Raw genomic sequence first — 24187 nt, forward strand, 5'->3', positions numbered from 1 at the left:
AGGAGCTAGCTATGAAAAACCAATTAGAATTGGAAAAATAAAAAATAAAAGAACTTAAAAGGTAAAGGGAAATTGAGCGAGAATTAAAATTGGAAAAAGATGCCTCTTGAACAAGCTAGAGATTTTGAGGCTTATAGAAAGATGGTGTATTCTAGATTTGGGATTAATTCAGAGCATCGCAAAAGAAAATTTAGATCAATTTCAAAGAAAGCTGAGGAGTCTTTTGCCCAGCTTGGAGCACATTTAAATCAGTGTCTTAATAAGTGGTTAGAACAAGAACATGTCACCTCCTTAGACCAAATGAAAAATGTGTTTGGGTTAGAATAATTTTATTCAATTTTACCAGGGAAGTTGCGTTATCTGGTCAAGGATAAGGATCCTAAAAATGTGCAACAAGTGTCTGAATATGCTGATTCTACCAGTGGGATCAGAGATCCTTGATTTTCTGAGGTCAAATTTGGTAGAAAAGTGTGGAACAACACTTTTCTACCAAATCACTTCAGTCAGGCTCAAGCTAAGGGAAGCCATTTTAAAATGAGACCTTCATTCCCACAGCAAAATCCCCTGAAATCAAATAGTTCTGAGGGGAAAATTAATAGATCACTTTACGCTGAACATAGGGCAAATAAACAATGTTACGCTTGTGATAAACCAGGACATTTTTTTGCCCAGTGTGAAACTCAAAAGAATAGAGATTTCAGTCAGCCTAAAAATGGAAATTATAATAAGCCTTAAAAAGTATTTCTCTTTCAGCTTTTGGCAGCTGAAGCTACTGGCAGAAGCCCTGTTGCTAAGGGAATGGACTTGGCGGAGAGCCCAGAACTACCTGAAGCTAAAGTGATACAGTGTTTTTTTATCAAGTGCAATCAGGATTTACTGGAAAGGTTGGGGGAAATGATTTTTATTGACAACAAAAAGTATTTAGGTATTTGAGACACCTGTTCCCAAATAACTATTTGTCACCCAGACATAATTGCTAAAGAGAATATGTTGGAACAGAACATCACTCTCTGTCATGAGTTCAGCCAAAGAATATCTTGAATCTGAGGGGTTAATTACAGCTGAGGAAAATGCTGGGCAATCAGAATAGCAGACAACTGAATCACCACCAGTTTCTCCTTCCCCAGTAGCTAGAGTGAGGGCTAACCTTCGGCAAGGACTCATGACACGAAGGTCAGAGGCTTCCCATAGGAACCTCAGGTCAACCAGCCCTGAGTTTTAGCAGGATGAAGTGTTTAGATGACTGCTGCTGCTATAAAATCTGCTCCCAGAGGCTTGGAAGCTTGTGGAAGAAACAGGTCAACACTCTGGTTTGCATCCATGCTCCTGCTCATCTTGGACCTTGTTTTCTGGACCCTTGGCTTTGGATTCTGACTTCTGACTATGGTTTGCGTTTTGGCTTTGGCATTTTGGTAGATTGCTTTGCATCTTCTGGACTTCTGATATTGGACTGCCTTATTGGACTTTTGCCTGTTGAACCCCCCTGGGAACGGGACACTCTCAAAGGCATAAGTTTGGATTCTGTAATATTACCAATGACTAGAGTAGCATTTAATTATCATGAGTGGTCTGGTACTGTATATGGAAAGTAGCAGTGTCAGATCAAATCCCAGGTCCGTGTCTGATTGGTTTAGATCTATCTAAGCATGTGCAGAATGTTTTAATGGTAACCTGCTCTCAGGGGAGCCAGATTGAAGCCAGTGAGGAAAGAGCTGAAATTGAAAGACCCATTCATCACCTGTAATAATAAACAACTTCTGTTTGGTTCCTTTTCAAATGACACATTGCCTAGACCTCTATCATTGATAATGAACAATGTTGATGTAATCATCTGGTGGCAGCGACATGACATGTACCTTGTGCCCTTTGCTTGGTGAAACAACCAAGGGACAGGTGGGAACATGACAAGTACAGACAAAGTTTTTGAGAGGGATCTTCATGGTGCCTCTATGTGTCTTAAATGCTACACTTCGACTGGAGGCATGGTTAGGTTCCATCAAAGAAAGTGCTTTGGCCCATATGTTTAATTACTAGTAGAAATGTATTTTTGCTCCAACAGGTTTGGCACCCTTGATATTAGCAGACATCTTCCAGTCAACTTGGAAGTGGAATCTATAGGCTGAATTACTGAGGCTGGGCTTCTTCCCAGGTGTCCTCTTAGTGATAGGCCATGCTAATGCCAAGGCAGTTATCAAAAAGTGGATCTGGGATGTCGAGCTCCAAGAACATTTAGTAGTGCAGGACAAACATAGTGTATTGAGGAATAGTGTATTTAGAATGCTGGATTCAAATAAACTATTCAAAATAACAATCCTCAAATTTAGGAAAGCTTTTATGTCAGCTAGGTTTCATGTACTTCCATCTAGACTACTAGAAGGTAGATATCAGGGTTTGCCAGTTGCTAATTGTGCGCGCCTGTGCAATGAGGCGGAGACGGAAAGTGCTGATCATGTCCTTGTAAAGTCCTCCTTCTATCGAGATATTTGGGGAGATCACCTCTAACCCCTATTTCAACAGTTTCAAGGGCAATCCAGAGAATGTTATGTTGTGCTCTTACTCTTGGACAGGAAATCTGATACCTCTATAACTAAAGCAGTGGTGAAGTTTTGTGTGGCAGCAATGAAGTGTCACTGTTCCCTCCTTGCACCAATTAAAGCACTGCTAGATGTTTAGTAATGGTGTGCATTGGCCACCATATACCTTATATACCACACTACTGAGGAGGATGAGATTGGAGGCGGTACAAAGTTTACTGAATTGATACTGAACTCCTGAGTCCTGTGAAAGTATGGAGATGCTATAAAATTTTGTCTCATTTGAATAGGTTGTATATTTTTAATTGTATCTTTGTGTTATACTAATATTTGAATACATCTGCTAGTCAGTGACCATAATAAAGATAAATCAATCAATCAGACAATCAATCAATCAATCCATGTATTATGGGACATGAAAAGGGACATAATCACAGGAAGTTATTTTCAGCTGCAGTGAGGTTGTCTTTCATCTGCAGTATAAACATATCTTGCCCTCTCATGAAATCTTGAGAAATTTGTTCAAAAAGCTTTTCAGAAGCTTTCCTTCATGTGAAATATTGTATTCCCTCACACATACACCAGATGTGAATTCGTATCTTTAATTTTCAAAGCTCTCTTTATGAATAGAGAAAGGCAGCCATGGTGGTCTTTGAAATCAGAGAAGGAAAATAAAGCTAATCTGCTTCAGTGGGTGAAAGCAATAGTGATCTTGTAAAAACTGTAAGTGAGCTCATTCTCTTGATTAAATGTATGGTGCACCAATAGGAACATACATCTGATTTTTTTTTTAAAAAAAATCAGTTCTAAAGCTGGCACACACCAAGGCCCAAGGTGGATTGAAATGTGCCTTCCTCTTCTGCATAGTAATTAGACAAATACCTGATCTGCTTTTATGTGGAAATTAGCTATCTGCAATGCCGAAGGTTACTCAATGCTGCAAAAACAGGGCAAGAGGTGGCTAGCAGTATAAAAATAGTATCCATTCTCAAAAGCAGTTTTTGTTTAGTTTTTGCTTTGTGCTGAGCTGTTACACTCAGACCTGCTTCCCACATTTAGAGATGAAAATACATCTACTATCACTTCCTGTAATTAGCACAAAAGAAATACAGGTTGTTGTCCCATAAAAATGTTGAACTGTGGTATAGGTGTGTTCCTTCACCATATAGTCACACACATAGCATTAGCTCTAACTATATTACATAGCTCTTTTTTTCCTGGAAAAGCCAGTGTGGCAAAATGATTAGAATGCTGTACCGAAACTGGTGGGAGTCCCCAGTCAGCCATGAAATTCAGTGGAATACTTTTAGTCAGGGTTTCTCATACTGCAACCTACTCGTTGCAAGGATAAAATGAGGTGGCGGAGACCCACATGAAAAACTCATAAGGAAAAGCAGAACTTCAATGGAACTAACAGAAACAGTGTATCTGAACTATTGCTGTTGGGCTCCATCAGTGATTTTTCTGAAAAACTTTATTTGCTTTCTGTTAAAGGGTCAGTTGAGAAATTGCCTGCAGCCCAATCCACCACTGTGGATTGTACCGCAGGCAGTTTCTTGACTGGCTTTTTAAGATGAGGTAAAGAAAATATTTTTATTTTTTAAATAACTGATGAAATGCATCGATGATAATCCATATACTGTACAGTAAAAAAAAAAAACTTCCTCTAACCCTCTGCCAAGGAGCAGAGGAAGTAATTTTTCAGTATCCTGAAGTTTGTAATACTGTATTTGAAGTGGTTCATTTATTAAGACACTTCATAATATTGGCAAATTCAAACTGGAAGGCTTGCTTTGGATTGCTCCCAGCAACCACACACAGTGGAACTAATCTAAACAAGAGCAATCTACTCACCTGAAAAAAGTAGGATCCTCTGACAAGGGCTCAGAAAGGTACAGCTCTAAGGGCTTTAGGGATGGGCTGATTCACTCCAACAAAGACATCATCGGATTGCTATCTTTAAGAGTGAACCTGCCCATTCCTGCAGTGGACCAAACAGTGAACTAAGCATTTGTGTAGTTAGACTCTGATATGACTATCTCTTTGAAACTACTATTGAAGAACAATAGTAGTGGTTTGCGTAAGGGATTATTCCAAGTCATTTGCAGAATGTTCCTCCTACCCTTGGGGGTCAAAAAGCCCCCCCCCTTTATAAATTGATGGTGAACTGGTCAATGAGTTGTTCCATGAAGAACTGACTGGCAGACGTTTGTTTACAGAGATGGAGAAAGGCAATTAATGCTGTATCCCAGGAGATGAAATGTGACACCATCATACCTCACAATTAATCTTCAAGCCTATATTTTGGATTATGGAACCTTAGTGGTCAATCTTCAGGTCATGTTGAATTTTGGACATTGCTGTTTCTTTGTGGCCCCTTGCCCCTCAAACTCTTCAATGATGTAATCTGAAAGCTCACCTTCTTTGTGAAGTTTTGGTAGTCCAACAACGGTATTAACAAAGTCTGATTTTTTTTTATTTTGACATGAAGAACATTTGATATGCTGCTGTGAAGATTTATGCTAATGATGGAGAAGGTATTTGATGTCTAGGTAAAATGTCGCACATATTTCCATATCTTATCTGCAATTCTCCAAAGTAGCAGTTTGCCTTTTGCCTTTTCCTTATCACATTTCTGCTGCACTGCTGGGCTAAAGCAGTTTTTTTAAAAAGCAAATCACTCATCAGCCCATATCTACTGTGCCCTTTCAATGAGCCAGAGTCTAAAAATTATTATAAACAGTGACATTTGTGAATTATTACATAGGTGTCATTTTAGAGTGATGAAATTTCGGGCTTCCACTTCTTCTTTAAACAAGTGTTTTCCATTTTAGAAACCATGTAAGTGTGCATACAAGGATTAATAATAACAATAATGATGTGTTTTTCAATCAATTGGGCCTTATGGCAATCAGTCTCAATGATTTTTAGGTAGAGAATACTCAGAAATGGTTTACCACTCCCTCCTTCTGGAGGTGCCCTGAGACTGTGCAGCTTGCCCAAGGCCACACAGGCTGGCTGTACTCTCAGGAGGCACAGGGGGGAATCGAACTCTCAGCCTCTGACTCTGCAGCCAGATACTTAACTAACTGAGCTATCCAGACAGTTTTTATACAAGGATTGTATTCCATAAGAACGGAGTATTTCTAGCTTAACATCCACTAACTGACCTACATACATTTAGAAGACAGATTGCGGGGATGAAACATTTCTGGAACAAGACAATTACAGTTTATTAAATTACAAAACCCATCATTCTTAGTCAGCTTGCCCTGGTGGTTGAGGCTGTTTGGAGTTGTAGTCAACATATCCAGAGGGTAGCAGTTTAGGAATGGCTGCTATACACACTTATCTTGGGTAAGTGGGATCCATTTTGGGTCCCCAGCAGGAGAGAAAGGCAGGATTAAAATAAAATAAATAGGTATAAGTCTCAAAGGGGCTCATTTCTGAGGTGACTATGTGGTTTTTATTTCTTTTAATAGTATTCTATTAAAATGCAATTATCTAGCTGAAGTTTTGCAACAGTATTCATTCAATAGTTTGTATAAAACTATTAGTTATATTTTGTGGACTGATTAATTGATTGATTGTACTTGTACCCAGCCTTTCCTTCAGCAAGCTCAAGGTAATATCTATGGTTTTCCTCTGCCCCACTTTATCCTCACAACAACCTGATGAAGTAGGCCTGGCTGAGAGAATGTGATGCGCTCAAGGTCATCCAGGAAGCTTCATAGCCAAGTGAGGATTTAAACCCAGATCTCCTAAGTCATAGTCCAACACTGTAACTAGTATGCCACACTGACTGTCCACAGATTGGTATGCTACAAATTTGAACACTACAAATTTGAAATTGATGTAAGAGGAATTTCCTTCTTCTGAGAGCCACAGGTTTTATGAACTATAAGAGATCTAGTATAACATCAGGAGCAGGACACACACAGCTCTATGTATTCAGAAAGCCCAGTCACAACTTAGCTGTGAATTCACTTCAAGACTGAACCCCAGACTTTCTCCTTTCTAATACAATGAGAATATGTAAACATGTTATTCTAAGGAACACAGTTAAATACTGGATAATCACCACCACTGCCATCATCTTAGAACTGCCGAGCTGGAAGGGAACCTAAGGATGATCAAATCCAGTCCCTGTCAAGGAGGCACAGTGGGGAATCGAATTCCCAACCTCTGGCTCCACTGCCAGATGCTTAAACCACTGAACATTAGAAAGTTGCACTTCTCAAATTCAATGCATAAACATATTATGTCCTGCAAACCAAAGCACAAATCTGTCTCGTCACCTACTTCTGTGCCCACTTCATGGGAAAACTGGAAAGGAGGCATTTATATAGCTCTAAACCGGGCCAATATAACATAGTAGACAGAATGCTGGACAAGGACTCGGAAGACCGGAATTCAAATCCTTGTCCAATCACAGGGGGTGGTAATGGTAAAACCCCTCCTTAAATATTTTACACACATTGAAAATTCTAAGTTGATGCAAGTTGATGGCACACAACAAGAAACTGCTAGGTTAATATCTTTACAGAAAGGTTCTCTCTGTATGTAAATCAGGGTGGGACGACTTCAGCAGGCCAAATGGACGATTTTGCTTTCCCAGATCGACCACCAGCCACAGAGAGACAAAATCATTTGTAAGATTTTCAAAACACTTCTTTTTCATGAAAGTAATCAGGACAATTTACATAATTGTTTTTATCCTGGAAGGCAAAAATTTCAGTAAAACAAGTCTGTTTTCTTTGCTATAGAGACGAAAACCTTGAAATTCACTCTGTTTTAATTGGATTTTTTTTTTTCTGGTGGTGATGGGGTTTGCATGCATCCTAAATGTGAGGAGACAGCATTCCCCAACAAATTAATAAATAATCACCATTTGGCTCTAGTGCTTAGCAAAGAGCTTTTTGGGTTGCTGTTTTTCATTTTGCTTTTAAATACCAGCAATTGCTCTATTATTCATAAGACTGTATTCTTCACAGTTGCAACTGTAAAACAGGAAAAAATAATAATTAACCAGGATGGTTTAGTTCAAAATAATGTAAGATGACTTTAATGTTATATAGATAAATTATCATTCTGGCACATTCTTCTGTCTTTCTGTTTTGTCTTTACTTCAGGGCATTCTGTGATACATTGTAGACTAGAGAACTGCAGTGAATAATGGTTTGGTTCTGTATGGTTGGATGTGCTAAAACAGGTTTAATTTGGTGGACTTGGGTTAGGAATTTATACATCAGTTTGTTTCCAAAGTCCCATCAGTTTCATATGTTTGGTATGTCGCTTTTTTTCTTCTTCTTCGTTAATCTTGGATATATTTTATTTTTTTTGAAACTGCATTTAAAATTCTGTATTTTTTTTAAAAAAATCTATATTTAAATACATATTTTCCAATGCATATTTTTGAATGTGATTACTCATCACATGCCCCTTTCTATTAACATTTCCCCCCCCCCACGTAAGTATTTTATATACTTTTTGATGCTTTTCAAAGTTGAGAACTGGGTTATAAAATTCAGAGATATCAGGAAGGTGAAAGATTAATAATAACTGCATTCCTGCCCACACATTAATCTGGCCCAGGCTGACTAAGTCAGTTAACATCAGAATTTCCAAATAATGCATTCCTTCAGACTCTCCAGTATAAGCTTGCTAGTAGCTGCATAGAACTGGGCAACAGAAGATGGATTCATGAATCAAGACAGTCCTCTGTTTTGCCTCTGGCATGAGCTTAGAAGCCTGGCCATGAACACAGCAGACAAGCATGAGGTCTTGGCCACCTTCCCCTACACATGAACACTTCTCAACCTCAGTGCGTGAATACTGAGGGTTGCTGTTCAGACTATCCAGGTAAATAAGCTATGGGAGGGGCACGTTCAGCCAGTTACATTTAGCACTACAACTTCAATGATTGCTGGCTAAGGTTTCTGGGAACTGGAGCCTAAAAGATGTGAAGAAGTGAGTCCCAACTCAACCTGGACTACAAATTCCAGAAATCCTAGCCAGCACAGCAAGTGGGAGTAGTCCAAGAACCACTGATCTACAGCTGTGGTTCCCAGCCTTGAGTAACCCAGATGTGTTTGGGGCTGCAGTTCCCAGAAACCTTCATCACCAGCTGTTTTGGCCATGGTTTCTGGGTGTTGTAGTCCAAGAACACTTGGGTTACCCAAGTTTGGGAACCACTGATCTAGAGGATGAAAGGTTCTCAATCCTTGTTGTATGGAAATGCTTCTCATGGGTAATACTTGGAAGGCCTGTATTTTCCTGCAGAGAGCAGCTTCTTTCGAAGAACTCCAGTGTACTACATAACAGACATACAGAAACAGCTCCAGTTCTACTTCCATGTATATTCTGGCAATGTTATTGCAGGGCCTGATCACATCATTGATAATATAAGGGGTTCACCTATTTGTTGATCTTTCTAGGGAGGTATGTGCCACCCTTTTCCTGTAGTAACTTCTGCATTCTACAAACAACAAATTGGTCAGTCGCTGTGTGAGAGAATAAATGAATGCAAAACCCATTTAGGAAATGGCAATATTTAAAAATGTAGGAAACAGTACACTTCCAGGATACATCATCAATGGTTTTAAGGTAGCCATTTTGGAATAAAGGACATTCAAAGATAGATTCCAGTGTAAAACTCCTGAAGTGCATTTCATTTAAATTTGCAGTTCTAATGCAGATGGCTGAAATTGGGATAAGTGTTTCTAAACACACTTGTGGGATTTATAATGTCAGGATGTGTGTGTTATTATAACTAACAACTTTGTTTGAAATGGTCACTGTTAATAATTATCACCACTTCCTCGTGCTACATTTCATTTCTCTCTATCATTGTTCATAATAACCCATCCCAAGAAGTACAGATATATGTAACTCATGACAACTCTTCAAGCATCTGATGGAGTAAATTCTACACAAACTTATATCATAATACATTTCTTAGTTTTGAAGGCACTTCGTTTTGTCCCAACGGTCTAACCAGCCTATCTCCCTAGAAATCATGTAATGTTATCATTGTTAGACGCAGTGGAATTTCAGTTTCTGCTGTACATCTTCACTCTTCCTCCACCCCATTTCTTATCTGTCTATCCACCCACCTGCTGTGAAGAAGTGAAGGGAACTCAATTTCTTAAGCTGACAATGAGCAAATGATCTGAAAGGAAGGGAAGTGACTCAGCATGAAGGGACTAATTATGTTATGGTTTGCACACTGATGAATGTTTTCTGTCAATCATGCTGTCTGGAGCTTGTATTTCAATGATGCTTTAATGCTCAACATGACAGTTTATGATCTCATGCTCTCTGCTGAAATTAATGTGCCTGTTTGTGAAGCAAGAAAGGGAACATGGGAACCCACAGGCATTCAACACAAATAATAGATGTTCCAACATGTGCCGCCATGACCGAATCCTAATCCTGAAGGACCGTTTCTACAGATGAAAGAGCCATTATTTATGCTCTTTCCATTCGTCCTCTCCTTTGTGACTGTAAGAAAGATGCTAATACTTATTGAACGTAAACTCCCAGTGCCCTATTCTGTGCAACCATTGATTAGTGATGGTTGTTACATGACAATGATGTGACCGAAGATCCCAGATTTATAGCATAAATGCTGCAGAGTGCTAGAATTTCATCCAAAACTGTTTGTTAGCAGCCCGAATCAAGATATGATACCCAGCCTTATCTCAGAATACATGTGTGAACTCACACATGTTCTGAGAATAAACACCTGTAAAGGATCTTTGAACCATGGCAGGAGCATCTCTTAACACAGACTGAGCCCCACTAAACCACGTTTACTCAGATCTATTCAACATGGGGATTTTGTCAGACACATAAGAATAAAAATGTGTCCAAAGATTGCATTGGGGAATAGTAAAGACTGTGGTAGAGCTGCACAAGTGGAAAAATCACCAGCAAGTGGCTAAATATTAAAATACATTTGCTTCAGAAATATTATGGAGAAATATAAAGCTACAAGAAACAAATTCACATGACTGAGCATGTTTTCAGTAGGATTCTAACTATGCCTACTAGCTAAAAGGATGAGAAGGGAGAAACAGGGGGTCTTCCTAAGCTACAGACACACCAAAAAAAAAAAGAGGGGGAAATATAGGGTGCAAGCTACCACACACATGCCTGATATTCCCTAAAGATAGACTGGGATGGCAAATTAGCTGTCCTTAGACTGTCTTGAAGAGAACTGGGGAATCACTGTAATTTGAACACAAGCAGTGCAAAAAAAGAGAGGACATCTTGGGCAGAGTTCCCACGACAGGATGAACTTACAAAGGTCCCAGGTCAGAATCAAGAATTCAGGAGATGGATAAGTGGACAGGATTCTCTGGTTGAATCTTGGATTGAGGGGCTGTGAGAGTGATTTCATCTGGGTCTGGTCTCAGGGAGAAAGTGAATCTGCTAAAAAAGAAAAAAAGAATCCAGACTGACAATTATTTGGCTGTGCTTCAGCAGAAGACCTCCAGGAGGCAGAGGAACAGATGCAAACAAGACAGCAAACCAGGCCCAGAATCTATATATGGCCATCCTGTGGCACTCTTTTTAAGGTTGTTTTTTTTTTAAGGGGGTGATGGGGAAACTATGATCCCTTGTTGATCTGCTCAGGTCCTGTCCATCAAGTCCTTTCTAAGTGGCTCCATCTTGCTTCTGCCCTTGCACAGTTTTCTAACGCTTGCATTGCCCAGTGGCAGGAAAATACCAAAGGAGAAGAAAGTTGCTAAAGGGTTCATATAGTTTCCTGGAAGGATATTACAGCCATATTTTGTTTTAAGGGGGGAAAGTGATTATTCTGTAGGTTTATCACTTCCCTGACCACAAGGACACATGGCAAGCATAACAAAAACTAGGTGATTCCCATATCAATATGCCTTGCATCCTTGTGCATGTGTGAGAGAATAATAGCATTTTGAAGCTAGACTCTTGTCATGTACCTTATCATGAAGGCAACAGCGAGAACTTATTTTCCTGGTAACTGGTTACCCCTTCATTTTCTGAGTCAGTGACACCTACAGCTGCCTCCCTTCTTCCAAACAGTTTTCCAGTTTAACTAAAATTTTTGAAATTATATGCACACATACGTTGCAAAGATATTTTACAAATCTAGGCAGCTTTATAACAGATAATAATAATTGCACTATAGCAGAATCTGGCCACCCATTTTGTTTGGCCCTGTAATCTTCTTCTCATATTTCAAATGGGAAGAACCTTTGTCCTGGCAGACTACTGACTCTGATGTGGTAAATCCACTTCAGCTTCTAATCTGAACTTTAAGCTGTCCATGGCTCTGAATCTACTTGGGGACAGGGCTCCATACCATGGATAGCTCTGGTAAAGTTCATGCTACAACCTGGAGTGGGCTCATTTTCTCAATATTGGCATCACCAACCTCTGATGCTTCAGATTCTGCAGTTGTTTTGACCCATTACTCCCATCAAGCTTAGCCAGGATGGCAAATGGTTAGCGATAGTCAGGGCTGGAAAGCCAAAGATTTTTCAGTTTGCTCTGATGGGTTTTTGTTCACTTCGCATTCCCACTGGCAGAACAAGCTAGCAAGTATCTGCTGTTTAACTGGTTTAAGTCCCTTATTACATGCCTTCCTGATTGAAGACTCGTGACCAATGAACTGACTCCATACCAAAGTTTTGGCAGCAATAATATTAGACAGACTCTAAAAGTAGCTTTAGAGCTGCGGTGACTTGTTCTCATATTCGAAACATCACTTGTTGAAGTGTTCATTGAATGATCATTGTGTAACTGTCAACAAGCCTCACATGTCCCTCCAATAAAGTAGTACAACACAGCTCAGGTAATAGAAGAATAAAAATTGTTGTTACAAGTCCCATTGTCTCCAGGTTCTTCCAACTGCAATATCTAGAGATAATAATACTCAGTGGGGATCTAGGATGACTATCTGGATGAATGGGTAACAAGATAAAGTAAGTGTGAAATCCTCTGAAAATTCAAAACTGATGTAAGTCAGAATTGGTTGGTTGATATTTGGGTCATTCATGGATGACTGGAAAAGGAGTTTGATTCCCAACTGTCAAAGAAATACACTTTCTGAAAAGTTTCATTCCTCCTTAAATCAGGTTGCAGGAAAAGTACCCTTGAAGGAGAAGCAGGAGTGGATTTTTGTATGAAAGGACTTATAAGCATGTTTTTGGTACTGATAATCAATTTCTGGCCACAAGAGATGCCGAGAGGCAGCGTTTGGCTCTTGCCTCTGGTTGCTAGATTTCAGAATTGTGCTCGAAGAAGCTGAAGTCTGTCTACTTCAATCCGAGTATTATTCATGGGAAAGCACATGGGAAGAAAAGAGAAGGCTAAATCTCCCAGGCTGAAGCAAGAGCAAAATGATGTGTGTCCATTTGGAAAGCCTCGGTGTTCTGTCTCTTCCAAAGTCCCCAGCCGTAACATGGACATCAGAAGTGTCTGCCCAAACCTTGTTTGTATTGCCAGCATAACTTGTTAGAATGCCAGTCATTATCCTTCTATCATTTGCTGAACCAGAATAGCAAGAAAATGTCCAAAAAGCTTTAGATTTTCACCCCTTTTGTGCCACTCGGCAAAACAAGAAATATGATATCAAACAGAATTTGGTGCCTTCACTTTTCGTAAGCTATACAGGTACTTGGCTTTCAAAGAAAACAGCATGTACTGTACAACCTCCTCATTCTAGGAGACAATTAAACTCAAAGGTGGCTCTTTAGGTAGAACCCTCACTGCTTGGGCAAACTAAGGGAAACAAAAGAAATAACCAACATGTAAATAGGCACTAGTCTCAGAGTTTGTGGCACTGTTTTCCAATAATAAAAATCAAGTACTCCCTCGTACAAACAGCTGGGGAAAATCTATACACTTTCTTATGCTGTCTCCTAACAAAGTTAATATGTGCACTTAATACTCGTAGCGAGAATCCTACTGGTGTTTGCATAAGATTTGTGCAACTTAATGCAGCTGACTGACAAAGCTCCAGGGGCATCTCAGCCATATGCCTGCTTATGCACCTGACTGCACAACTCAACTGTGCCCCAGCACCTGATTAGTTAGCCACAATTAGCAAATCTTATGTATATACCCTCCCGCCAAACTAGCTGTTCAAAAGCATGCAAATGCAAGTAGATAAATAAGGAAGGTAACAGCATTCCATGTCTAAGTTGCACTGGCCATGTGACCACAGAAGATTGTCTTTGGACAAAACGCTGGCTCTATGGCCTGGAAACGGGGATGAGCACCACCCCCTAGAGTCGAACACGACTGGACAAAAATTGTCAAGGGGAACCTTTACCGTTACCTTATGTATATACCAGGAGGTTTCTAGTCAACATTTGACCATCTACAAGAATATATATGAATACCAACGGGTCAAAGGGACAAAACATATCTGAACTATTTGAAGAAAACAATCATACAGTATTTGGAGAAATATCTCATCCCGTATTTTCATGAATTTAATTTGGAATCAGTAAATAGGCTCCAAAACCAAGAAATCTTAACATATAGAAAGGAATTTACTCAGCAATTCTAATCATGTGATAAACTCTGTTTTAATCCTCTAGAACTGTGGAGACTGTGCTTTCTTTCCTCTTCTGGCAATCATTTAATTGCAGGTATCTGTTTATTTCTACTTCTCAATTATGCTACTTTCTGAAATCTCAGAGTCCCTACTTGTACCTTTGGTCCAGTATATGACAATTAGGGAATTGGGGGGCGGGGGGGAATCAAGGAATTCGAACGCCACCTTTTCTTGGATAGGACCCACATTTAATGTAACATATTTGATATCGGAATATGGTTTATGGCAGAAAACCTGGATCAACACACTACTGTATATGGGTATGCAAATATATAAGTAACTCTGTATAATGTGGAAGGATCTGTCTTTAAAAGACAGGCTTAAATGGAAATATTAACCCCTCTCTTTTTTTGTGAATGGCTATGGTTTCCTTAGAGATCCAGATCGAACTCGCCAAAAGACGTTGGCCTGCTTTGGCCATCTCATGAGAAGAGAAGACTCCCCGGAAAAGCCCCTGATGTTAGGAAAGTGTGATGTCAAGAGGAGAAGGGGACGGCAGAGGATGAGATGGTTAAACAGTGTCATCGAGGCGACCAACATGGATTTGACCCGACTCCAGGAGGCAGTGGAGGACAGGAGGGCTTGGCGTGCTCTGGTCCATGGGGTCACGAAGAGTCGGACATGACTAAACGACTAAACAACAACATCAATACAATAAACACAATTAACAGTATTGCTGCTAGCTGTTTGGTTTGTTTATGGTGATACTTTTATATGGTTCTCTTTGCTGAAGTTGACAGACAATATTTCTTTTTCCAGGATCGATATCTATATATTTTTTTCTTTTAATTTCAGGGGTAAAGGGAAATAACTCGGGATAACAGGGGATATATCATACTATACTTTATCACCCTGCTTCTTAACCTTGGGTTACTCAGGAGTTTTGGACTGCAACTCCCAGAAGCCTTCACCACCAACTGTGCTGGCTAGGGTTTCTGGGAGTTGCAGTTCAAAAACATCCGAGTAACAAAGGTTAACAACCACTGCTTTATCACATATTATCTGTACTTAAACATATCATTACATAAAAGACTTTTGTGTCTGTTAGTTGCCTATATAATTCCAACTAGAGTTATTTGACTATTTTGTATTAAAATTATAACACTTGGCTTTCAAGTTATAGAATGGATCCAGTTATATATAGGCTCCCATTTTCTATGCTTCTTGGATTGAATTGTCTTTCAAAGCTTCTGTTAATATGTCCAGCTCCACCACTTAATAATCTTTTGCACTAGTTCTTCACGATTTGGTATTTCGGTTTTCTTCCATCTCATGCATATAGTATTCTGGCTGCAGTTATTATATGTATCACCAAATGGCTCTCTCTCTTACCTAAACTCTCTGGTAACATATTTAATAAGAATAATTCTGGTTTAATTAGTATATTATGTAGTAGAATTTTCTGTAAACATTCATGTTTTAATATCCAATAATTTTTTTGCTTTACTACATGTCCTCACATTTGATATAAGGTTCTCTTTTGTGATTTTCATTTCCAACATATATTTGATGTACCTTTATACATTTTTGATAACTTATCTGGTGTCATGTACCATCTGTAGAACATTTTGTATATATTTTCTTTAAAATTTACAGAGTTTGTAATTTTTATATTAATTTTCCATATTTTCCCAGTCATGAATATCAATATCATGGCCTATATTTTGCACCCATTTGGTCATACAATCTTTTATCACTTCATCTTCCATCTTAATTTCTAATAACAATTCATACATTTTAAAAATCAATTTGTCATCTGTTTCTAATAGTATTTTTTCCAGGAGTATTTGCTGTTTGCTTTGTTTATGGTGATACTTTTATGTTGTTCTCTTAGCTGAAGGTGACAGACAATATTTCCTTTTCCAGCATTGATATCAATATTTTATAAAGCAGGATAAATGCTCAAAGAGGGGGAGGGGTTGTTTTAAACCAGAAGCTTTACAGTTAAAGCTATATACCCAAAGCAAGGAAATAATCTCCCCTATTCTCATTCAAAATAGAGGTTCCTTCCTTCTTTCCTCCCTCCCTTTCTGGTATCTTAAACTGAAATAGAAGAGGTAACGTCCATTCTCGGATTTTCTAAAGAAAGAAAACACCACCATTTTGCTTACGTAGGACTAATTGCATTAAACACTAAGAGAGTTAATTCCCCCAAATATAGATCAACTCAATTGGAACAGTAAAAATGAAATAACTGTGTATAGAACTATGCCGCAAATCTGCAGTATGTAGATATCAGCACTGTTAGAACAAGTTTCATTTCAGCTCTTTCCACAACACTAGTGATACACTATATAGCAAGTGGGGTACCTAATGAGATGATGCTAGAGTGTTAACTTGGGGAGAAGTTAAGATAAAATAAAGGTTTATGCTTTGAGTAGCATGTTGGGTGGGGAAACAGTTCTGAGCTCTGACTTTCCTTGCTTTGTGGTTTTAACCACAAATATCTTGCTTTGTATTGAAAGACTTCCCCTCTGTCTTTTGGTATCTGTTTATATTCTGGTACCTAGTATTCTTTGTTCTCACACTCACCAGTAATCAGGTTATCCACCAGGGTGGTTGGCATGCAGAAGATCCCCACCAAAACATCACTGATAGCCAAGTTAAGGATGAATATGTTGGTTACAGTCCGCATTTGCCGGTTCTTCAGCACAATGAAGCAGACTAGCATGTTGCCAACCATGCACATTAAGAAGATAAAGGTATAGGCAATGATGAACATGGCAGCCACTGGAGAAGAATGCTGGTAGTAGGAAGAGAAGGAATAGTTGTCCTTGAAGATCTGGATGTGACTTTCATTCTTAGGAGACAGTGGGCTGCTGTTGGTGCAACAGAAATTGTCCCCTGGTGGAGCAAAGAAGAATAAGAACCATCATGTTTTGTTCAGAATGAAATGAACAGGAATTCCTGTGGCCTCAGGCCCTTTGACCAAATCTTGCCCACTAGTGGTCTCAGTCCAACCCTATAAGCTTCTCCAAATAGCCATACAACCATTCACTATGGCACTAGCATTTGCTGTATTTATATATTATAGGCTGGCATTTTTAATCCCATTCTTTGGCCGTTCTTACTACTAGAATGGCTTCAAAAACTTCTCTGAATCCAGCCTTTAGATTTTTCTTTAGAAAGAGGTTCCCCATCCTTGTCCTGTGACATGCATGAGTCAGGGTAGCTTATAGAACTACAAAAATCTGTTGTTGTTGTTGTTGTTATTGGTGGTGGTGCTGCTAGTAGTAGTAGTAGCAGCAGCAGCAGCAGCAGCAGTAGTAGTAGTAGTAGTAGTAGTAGTATTTGGACTATTAATATTCCAATTAATGGAATGAATTAATGGTGAATGAATGTCTACCATCCTTCCCACAATAAGCTCTTCAAACAATTAGAGTGTTAGAGAAATGGTTATAATGTGCTATGTAAGTACTCATGTACACATATCCCACAATTTGACAACTGTACTCAAAGCAGCTTACATCAAAAATACATTTAAAAATCAAATGTAGTCATTAGACATTGTTCAATGCAACCCTGTGGAAGATAAAGAACAGCAATTAATTTTAAATGCAGACATGCACAAACACTGAGAAGTTCACGGTAGTGCACAAAAACATATAATGAGTTTGTTCATCTTTAATGTGCGTGCCATTAAGCTCTGCCTCACTACCATGGCAGCATTCCTTGGTTATTGATTTCAGGCAGCAACACCTTCATTATTATGTCTCCTCATTAAAAAAAATGTTCTTCAGCTTGATAGCCAAACTGGTTGTAGGCAAACACATCAGCTCCAAATGGCAGCACCATGTGCAGCCTCATTCCAAAGGGCTGGGCCAGCCGGCTGCAGCCATACAGTCCTTGGCATTATTATCTGCATCCCATACACTTGTGCAGACACACACAGAGACCTGGACCCCAAACACTCATAGGCACGTATACACAAACCGTCCTGTACACACACCGCACCCCTTCCCTCCAGTGAAATCAGGCATTTTAAAACCCTTTGTTGGTGTTAATCATGAGAAGGCACATCTTCATGGGGATCTGAAGGAAGGAAAGGGCTGGTGCTCTTCCCCATCCTAAAATAATGTATTGTTTTAATACACAAAGACAGGCACGCTGTGTTTTATTGGCACACACACAGTATGCAGAAAATTATTGTAACATACTATTATGCATATACATACCCCAAAAATCCTATGAATACTTTTTCCTAACTATATGGCGTACATTATTTTCTCATTCCTAATAAAAAGTTCTGTCTTCTTGGGTTCTTGTCTCACCAATGTGAAAAATTAAAGTCCTCAGCTGAATTTAGGAACCACTATTATATGATGGGTGTCGCTGCAGGTTAAACCACAGAAGCCTCTGTGCTGCAAGGTCAGAAGACCAGCAGCTGTAAGATCGAATCCACGCAACAGAGTGAGCACCCGTCGCTTGTCCCAGCTCCTGCCAACCTAGCAGTTCGAAAGCATGTAAAATGTGTGTAGATAAATAGGTACCATCATGGTGGGAAGGTAACAGTGTTCTGTATTTAGTCGTGCTGGCCACGTGACCATGGAAACTGTCTTTGGACAAACACTGGCTCTACGGCTTGGAGACAGGAAAGAGCACTGCGCCCTAGAGTCAGACATGACTGGACTAAATGTCAAGGGGAACCTTATTATATGATACTGAGTTACGCATCTGCTGCAGAGTCAAAAGTTGGGACTTTGATTCTATACTTTGCATCCCAAGAGGAAAGTTATCCTGTTTAGCCTTGGGCAGGCTGTAGGCTCCCAGGGTGTCCCCAGAAGGAGGAAAGGGTAGAATTATTTCTGAGTACTCACTACCTAGAAAATTCTGGAAAGGGGTTGCAATAAGTCAGAACTCACTTGATAGCTTATTATCATTATTATCATTCAAAAACTCCAGGCACAGTCAAAATTATAAAAACATTGACTGGTATTATATAACAGATACAAGTTTTAACCAAAAACAAAATATCTGTTAAATATTGACGCAGTATGTATGCTGTTCCTAATATTGCTCTTTTTTGTAGCTCTGGTGGTGTGATTTCTGAGATTTGCAACTGCTTATAGTACTGTGTGAAAATTCCGGATATTGTTCCAAAAGTCCCAATGACTATAGGGGACCACTGAAGTATGTTTCTTCCAGAGGTGAGATGTTTCAATTGCCACATCTCTGTACTTTGTTAGTTTTTCCAATTCTTTATTTTCAACTCCAGCAACCCTTAGAATGTCAATGATCTGGACATTTCTTTGTTCTATTACTATTACATCTGGTGTTTTGTGTTCAGGTTGTCTATCAGTTTGGATCCGGAAAACCCACAAGATCTTGACTTCCTCATTTTCTGACACCTTCACTACCTGATGTTCCCATGAGTTTTTTGAGGCTGGCAAGTTATATTTTTTGCATAATGACCAGTGCACTAATTTTGGCACTCCATCATGTCTAATTTTGTAATTTGTTTGTGCAATCTCTGGACATTAGTAGATGAAGCGTGACACCATTTCATCTTTTTTTTTGGCAGTCAACATTTGCTGTTAGCACTAATTCCTTGGATCTTAGCTTTCATCACACTGGTTTGGAGTGCTTGTTCTTCTGCAGCAAAAATTCAAGCCTTTGGTTTCTTTTTTAATGGTCCCCAGTTTTAGCCATGCCCATGTTGAATTGTTATTATGCTCTCCATCAATTTCCATCAATGTTTTTCAGGTGTTGTCCATGTAGTAGTTTATTTTTCTAGCGGTTTAATTTATTTTCATATTTATGTTGCTTCTTATATTGAGCCTTTGTTTCTGTTATTTTCAAAATGTTCTCCATTTTCACTGCCTTAAATAATTTGTATCTGCTTGTGCTGATATAATCATTTTGGCTTCTTTTTTGCTCCTCTACTACCTGTTGAAACTGCTCATGTATTTATGGCTTTGATTATTTCCACCATTTAATTTTAATATTTTTTGCAATATTTTAATACATTCCCTTTCTGTCAGTTCTTTAACTTTTGTGTGCACTATGTTATCTGCTTCCATTATTATTATTATTATTATTATTATTATTATTATTATTATTATTATTATTATTATTATTATTATTATTATTATTATTATTATCAGCAGCAGCAGCAGCAGCAGCAGCAGCAGCAGCAGCAGCAGCAGCAGCAGCAGCAGCAGTGTATTACCACTAATGTTTAAGACAGAATGAAATTCAGTTCTATGGGCAGAAGTAGGCTAGGGGAAAAACAAACAAACTTTAGAAAAATGAGATAAATAATCACAGGAGAGAAATTACTGGACTAAGAAGAAAACATTGTTTTGCCCTCAGTATCTTTTCATTGTATATTGGATCAAATGCCAACATATTGCTGAGGTATAGTGGGTGCTATGATTTGAGGAAATGGGGAGCCAGTTTAATACCTACATGCAGCAAGATGTATGAGGAGGAGAGTACACAAAACTGTAGAAGTATTCACACACACACACACACACAAACACACATACAAAGATGAATCGTAGAGATGTGTTTCTCACAGACCTTCCTATTGACACTTCAGGTATACACATCTACCAATATTAGCAAATAGCCATACATATAATGTCAGAGTCTGGAAGCACATTTTGCATCCTATGAATTAATTATTATCACTCATCTGTATATGAAATTTAAAACAAACAAACAAACAAACAAATAAAAAGAGTAGCGTAAGGACACTATGGTGAGAGAAGCCCAATATGCCCTTGTCTCAGTTACCTGTTTTCTTTTTTTCCCATTGGGGGTGGTGGTAAACTGGACCTCGGCTACCCTACTCCCTTGCACATAAAACTCATTTGATTCCTGGAAGGGAAAATTCAGGCCTGGAATAGTGAGGATAGCAGATGACTAAGCTTTGCACACCATGGTTTGCAACTCTCCTGATTTGACAATGAAACTCCAATGGACAAGAATGACAATCCTTTTAAAAGCCTGAAACAGATGTTCTTTTGGGGATTATGCAGATTAGTTTCCTTTGTTTGGTGGCTGGTCTTCCGGATTTAAGCACCAGGCTTCTTTTGATGTCTGATTTCAAAAACTTAAAAGAATGTCCCCATCCTCCCTCTGCAACCTTAACATGTTTTCAACTGCAATTACAGGCTGCTTTTAAGTTTGTCCTTAAATTCCATAAAGAACAGTGGGAAACCTTTGTCCCTCCAGATGTTTTGGGCTAAAATTTCCATAACCTTAATTATTGGCCATGCAGGATAGAGCTGATGGGAATTGTAGGCTGAAAATCTAGAGAGCCTAAGTAGAGAGGCAGTGATGGGAGAAGAGGGGAGGGAGCAGCGGTGAGATTCTTCTCCCATAAGATCACCATGGTGAATGAATGCTGCCAGTCAGGGATGCCCTATGGTCTGAGGAGTCAAGGTGCCCCATGTTGAAACTGTGGGTGAAATGCCAGCCCTTTCAGACCATTGGCTTTCCATATAGACCACATATCCTACTCTATCCTCATGAGCAACATAGACCTGCAGAGTTTAGCCAATGTTGAAATGCTTGACCAGGCTGACCTGGTGTGCAAAGATCTATTCACACTTATTTATGCTTATTAAGATTCATTCATTCATTCATTCATTCATTCATTCATTCATTCATTCATTCATTCATTCATTCATTCATTCATTCATTCGGTTTATACTCTGCCTCTCTTCTGAAAATGAGACTCAAAGCTTCTTGCATTAATAAAGAACAAAACAAAACAAGATCAAAGATTGAAACAAAATTAAAGAAACAATTAAAAAACCCAATTTAAATACATAACATTAAGGAATAGCCCCTCCCTCAGCAACTGATCACTCACCAAACACCTGTCTGAATACAATCGTGTGTTTTTTTTTTTTTTACTAGTGGAAGAACAACAGGGGGGCCTAAATTAGTAAGTAGCACCCCAAGCTGGGAAAATCCCTCTGTCATATTCTCAACAAATGTGCCTCAGAGGGTGGCCAGATAGCGAAAGGAGTCCTTCCTGAAGATCTCAAAGCCCAGGCAGGCTCATATGGAATTGCATGGTGTTTCTGGTGACTTGGACCCATATTGCATTGCCTCTTATAAGATGCCTTAAGTTGTGTTTTTTCCGGGGAAAGGTGCCCTGTAACATTAGTAGCAGCAATAATAGTAGCTGTAGTGGAAACAGCAGCAGCAGTATATGCAGTTATGGTCCTCCCAGTCGTGGAAAAAAAATGGACATTTGAGCAAACCTGGAAGAAAGACCCCTGAACCAATGAAATTTTCCATCATAAACTGCCTAGCTATTCAGAGCAGATATTGTCTTGTTGCTTTGGTAATGTAATTTCATTTAATTTAAAAATGTTATAAACATGAAAGGCTTTGGGATTCATTGGTTTCAGAGCAACAGAACAAATATAGGTGCATTTGTTCTTACCTATCCCCTGTCCTCTTCCCTAGGTACACGCAGTAAAGCACCCATGGTAAATTATGGCCCTCCAAACATTTCTGTAATGGCTTCATGTTAAAGATTCTGGATAAATTAATGAGAGTAACCTGTATGGATAAGGCAATAAGTAAATCCGGCTTAGCATTCAAAAGAAGTAAGAATGAGAGGTGCTTACCTTCCTCATCTTCCATGACGCTGTCAGTTTCTGGGTTGCTTCTCTTAATATAGAGAAAGGGTTGGTTTTTCACTGGTGAACTGGAGTACCGAAATCAGACAAACTCCTTAATGTTTCCCTTCTCTAGATCTCGCCTTCTTTCTCACAGAGAGAAAGCAATTGTGTGATTTCCTAATGAAGAATGCTATCTTGAATAACAGCTGGTCTTAGCCGTCTGCTGCTCACACTTTAAATCAGCCGCCTCACTGTTCGGAGAGCTTCCTAAGAATTACAAAGATGCTTTTTCTTTCGATGCTTCCACTTTCCCGAAAATTGCCTACTTCAGTTCCAGAACAAAAAAAGATAACAACAGATAATATTTTCTCTCCTGTGGTCAAGAACAGATCTTCAATGAGCAGCAATTATAAGCTGAACAAATGCGTAAAAAAAGACTTTACACTGATTCTATTTGCCCCTAATAACTACTTCTCTGCGTGAGCAAGAATTCTCTCTCTCTTTTGGTGGGAAGATGCACAGACTTCTGAAGTACTTGTCGGCAAGTATCAAGATTCTTTACAATGAATCACAGTGAGTTTTTCTCCAAATCTTCCAGTGCTTTCTTACTATGAGTGGCAGGGTTTTCATGCCCACCTGCAGCACTGCAGCAGGCGGATCTCTGCCGTTCTCTTATCAATCCAGCTGGTGAGCAAAGCAGATGCTGTGTAACCAGGTTTGCTCTGTGCCTGACTTTGCTTGCCTTCCCCACCCCAAACCCCAGCCGCTGCTCCTTGACATCTCTCCCCACCAGCTCACTTCACCAAGCAGGGAAACTGCAGCCTGCTCTTATGGAGGGGGGCGGGCGGCAGGATGATGGCTTAAAAGGGAGGAGGGGATACACCTCTCCCCACTGCCATGGTTACAGCAACAGGAGGTGGATGCACAGGGGAGCAGCTGGACAAACCATTATAGTACCTGCAGGAGTTCTCCCTTGTATCAAGCTGGCAAAAGTGCAGAGTTTGGACTTTAGAAGTAGTAAACTGAACTGGAAGGAAAATCCAGTCAATCCCACCCTTTGCCAGTCAATGTCGCTTGCTCTCTCTGTGTGCATTCTACCTAGGCCTTTCCACAGCTTTTGTGCCCACCACCCAACTTCACCTACATTATTAGTCTTTGACAAGCATCCTCGATCTGGGTAACCTTTGTTGTTTTTGTCCTCCGGGTTTCCATAGGGCCAGAAATGTGAATTTATATGTAGAGAGGCAGATTTAGAAACACTTAGTAGAATTTGAATGAAAGTGGATAGTGACAAGGTAACTGGTGGACTTGCTGCTTTGACACTCCAACGGCCAGGGCTGGATCAACGTTATGTTTTAGCCTACTCGATCCCAGTCTTGGATCCCCAGATGTTTTTAGACTCAAACTCCAGAAGCTTTCACCACTAGCTGTGCTGGCCAGGAGTCGAAGAACATCTG

At 39.5% G+C, this 24187-nt stretch overlaps 1 protein-coding gene across 1 annotated transcript in view; it reads right to left on the bottom strand.

The window, feature by feature from the left end:
* Window positions 1–23547, bottom strand: part of NPFFR1 (neuropeptide FF receptor 1) — a 34663-nt gene extending 11116 nt beyond the window's left edge. The window contains exons 1-2 of the mRNA XM_078391379.1: window positions 22737–23547; window positions 16678–16989 (exon numbers count right to left, since the gene is read on the bottom strand). Coding sequence (XP_078247505.1) covers window positions 16678–16989; window positions 22737–22752 — 328 coding nt within the window. The 5' untranslated portion in view covers window positions 22753–23547. The remainder of the gene's footprint in view (window positions 1–16677; window positions 16990–22736) is intronic.
* Between the last annotated feature and the right edge of the window lie 640 nt (window positions 23548–24187).

The sequence above is a fragment of the Pogona vitticeps genome, chromosome 3 (assembly GCF_051106095.1).
Source record: "Pogona vitticeps strain Pit_001003342236 chromosome 3, PviZW2.1, whole genome shotgun sequence".
Classification (NCBI taxonomy): Eukaryota; Metazoa; Chordata; class Lepidosauria; order Squamata; family Agamidae; genus Pogona; species Pogona vitticeps.